The following is a 3,137-nucleotide window of genomic DNA, read 5'->3' as shown; positions in this document are numbered from 1 at the left end:
TCTCTCCGATGGACCAGAACGACCCGGACGCTGCTCAGTTATTTCCTTGCCGTGTTTCCTGAACTGCACGATGATTCTGTTGACTGTCGAAAGCGGGATTCCCAAATTCTGCGAAATTTGTCGCTGACTTATTCAACCATCTGCTTGAACAACTATCCTTCCTCTAACAAAATCTGACAATTCGAGAGAACCTTGAGTACTAGGCATGTTGTAGCAGAAGATAATTAGTGTGCGGACCATTTCCATTTATATAGTGCTCTGTGAACACAAATTAGTTTGCATAAATTAGTTAAATGGCGAAAAATTAGGTGTCTATTTACTTGTGACCACTCAGTGTATATAGTGAAGCACCAACTGCCAACATTTGGACTAGTTTTTGTCTGACTTTAATAGTTGGATTTCAGTGTCATTCTCATAGCATACCTTTGGTTCCAAAAATGCGGAAAAAGTTTTTGCAGTAACTTGTGGCGAACCAAGAATCTTCAGATTTATTGTCCATGCCCGCTAACCCCCGTATATACAACTATTTGGAAAACTAATGAAAATGCATATCACAAAACCGGCTTCTGTAACTGTTATTTTCATTCACATTTCTACAACAAAGTAAAGGAAGTTATAGCTTTTATTATTTTCCATTTTAGATCTAACTTGAGAATTATCTAATATGTCAGGAAATGTGATTTCTCTGAAAGATACACGGAATGATTATTAATAAATGATTTGCCGACCACGTGGCTGCATGAAATGAATAAATTGACAACTATCACTTGACATCTAGAGTATCAACTTCTTGCACAGACGTTAACATTCTTAGGTTTTGTCGTCTGAATTTTGTGTTGGATTATTTCAAAAAGAAAAGCTATACATGCGTGGATTTCTTTAAATTATTTTATTTCATTACGGAACAGAACACAACAGCAGATTTTGTGTATTAATTGATAATAATCCTTTATGAAAGCGTAAAACCTACTGATAATTTAATTTGCTAATGTAATTACATAATGTGATATATCTCGTGATATAACCTAATTTATATTAAAAATAGAATAAAAATCTTACCGTTTATTATATCTTTATAAACACAGCGATAACAGATAAAAAACTAAACTCAAACACACCGAAAATCAAAATTTACTCAAATACCTGAATCATACCTAACTAGCTTCAAAACTTACTCAAATACCTGAATCATACCTAACTAGCTTCAAAACTTACCCAAATACCTGAATCATACTTAACTAGCTTCAAAACTTACCCAAATACCTGAATCATACTTAACTATCTTCAAAACTTACCCAAATACCTGAATCATACTTAACTATCTTCAAAACTTACTCAAATAACCGAATCATATCTAACTAACTTCAAAATTTACTCAAATAACTGAACCATAGCCAACTAGCTTCAAAACTTATTTAAATAACTGAATCATAGCCAACTAGCTTCAAAACATATTTAAATAATTGAGTCATAGTCAACTAGATTTACAACTTACTCAAATATCTCAATTAAAGCTAACTAGCTTCAAAACCTATCCAAATATCTCAATTATAGCCAACTAGCTTCAAAACTTATTCAAATATCTCAAGTATAACCAACTAGCTTCAAAACTTATTCAAATATCTCAAGTATAGCCAACTAGCTTCAAAACTTATTCAAATATCTCAATTATAGCCAACTAGCCTTAAAACTTACTGAAATATTTAAAAATAATAAAGAATTAAATAAACGAAGGCTGTAATACAGAGTGGTGTTTTTATTGTTTATTGAGCTAGCTTTCATGATTTATGACGTGACTAATATAAAAGTGAACAATATTTTAAAAATACTAAACAAATATTTTATTATAAGTTATGCAGCGTATATACCAATATAACCTTTTTTCAGTTTATGTGAAAAGAAACTAATATATGAAATAGCTATTCAAAACTTTCTGTATAATCGAAATTTACATGCTTAGCACTTTCGTCCCTTTTTAGCAAATTTTTCATCTTTCATGACTTTTTTTCAGAGGATATAATACAGAAAATCCATTATAAGGAATGTAAAAAAATACACATTATATGTGTGTGTGTGTGTGTTTTTTATATACGAACTTACTTCGATTGCTATTTTATATATAATCAGAGAATAAAATCGTTTTTGTTAAACCTTTATTTCTTTTTCGATGGAAAGATATTTCATTCACGTAACAGTCTGCCATCTAAACACTCTTCGAAGAGAAGTAATGTGGCACATAATGGATAGCGAGAGAGTTCTGATAACACTTCTACAGTCTACATCTTCATATAGGGACAGCCATGTGACACATTGCCTCGACTACAGGAATACAAAAATCTGCTCTCAAAGCAGAAAAACTAGGCCTTTGAGTCTTTAGAATTTTAAATGAGGTAAAAGGATAGGAGTACACAAAATCGTTGTTCAATACTTCTGGCCCATCTGCTATTGACAATGATCAAACACATACATACTCTTCCCATTTTTTTTATGACCAAATATTTGTAAATCTAAACGGCTTTAAAAAAATAGTAAATAATGATTTTTGTCGTGTGAAACGTTTGCTTTTATTTTCATTTATATTGGAAGTAAATTTGTTGAGGTGAAACCTTAAATCGTTAAAAGCTAGAGAATAAAATATATCTCAGTAATTATCATTATGAAATAAAGAGTGAACTTGCTAGAAAATGTTAAGTTCTTTACATTTGTGACAGCTTATCAATCAAGACCATTAATAACGTTATTTAAAGAAAAACCTCTAAATGTCTGCTTTTCTGAAATATCATTTTATGTAGAAATATTGTGTTATTTATTTATCATTAACTGAATCTACTTTTAGCAGGTATCTCTTAAGAGTTATATAAATTAAATGCTTAATTACATTAAAAATAACAATTAATCACGTGAGCTTCGAAAAGCTATGCCAGAAAGCCCCCGATCTTTAGTATGTTAATGTAACCAAAAAGTGAGAAATCTTAGATTACACTACTTATACAAACAATGGACCCATCTCAAACAAATACGTATTCAATAGTGAACTGTCTCAACTTCCAAGAAACATGGAAGCTAATGAGTATATAGTATAATAAGCAAGTTGAAAGTAAAACATTAAAAGCTAATGAGTATATAGTATAATAAGC

General features: G+C 30.6%; 1 protein-coding gene across 1 annotated transcript in view; it reads right to left on the bottom strand.

Annotated features, from left to right (window-relative positions):
• LOC106458565 (tyrosine-protein phosphatase 69D-like) overlaps positions 1 to 499 on the bottom strand; it is a 161,088-nt gene extending 160,589 nt beyond the window's left edge. The window contains exon 1 of the mRNA XM_022384820.1: positions 424 to 499. Coding sequence (XP_022240528.1) covers positions 424 to 499 — 76 coding nt within the window. The remainder of the gene's footprint in view (positions 1 to 423) is intronic.
• Positions 500 to 3,137: the final 2,638 nt, after the last annotated feature.

This window comes from Limulus polyphemus, unplaced genomic scaffold, assembly GCF_000517525.1.
Source record: "Limulus polyphemus unplaced genomic scaffold, Limulus_polyphemus-2.1.2 Scaffold486, whole genome shotgun sequence".
Lineage (NCBI taxonomy): Eukaryota > Metazoa > Arthropoda > Merostomata > Xiphosura > Limulidae > Limulus > Limulus polyphemus.
This window is presented reverse-complemented; position numbering and strand designations above follow the sequence as displayed.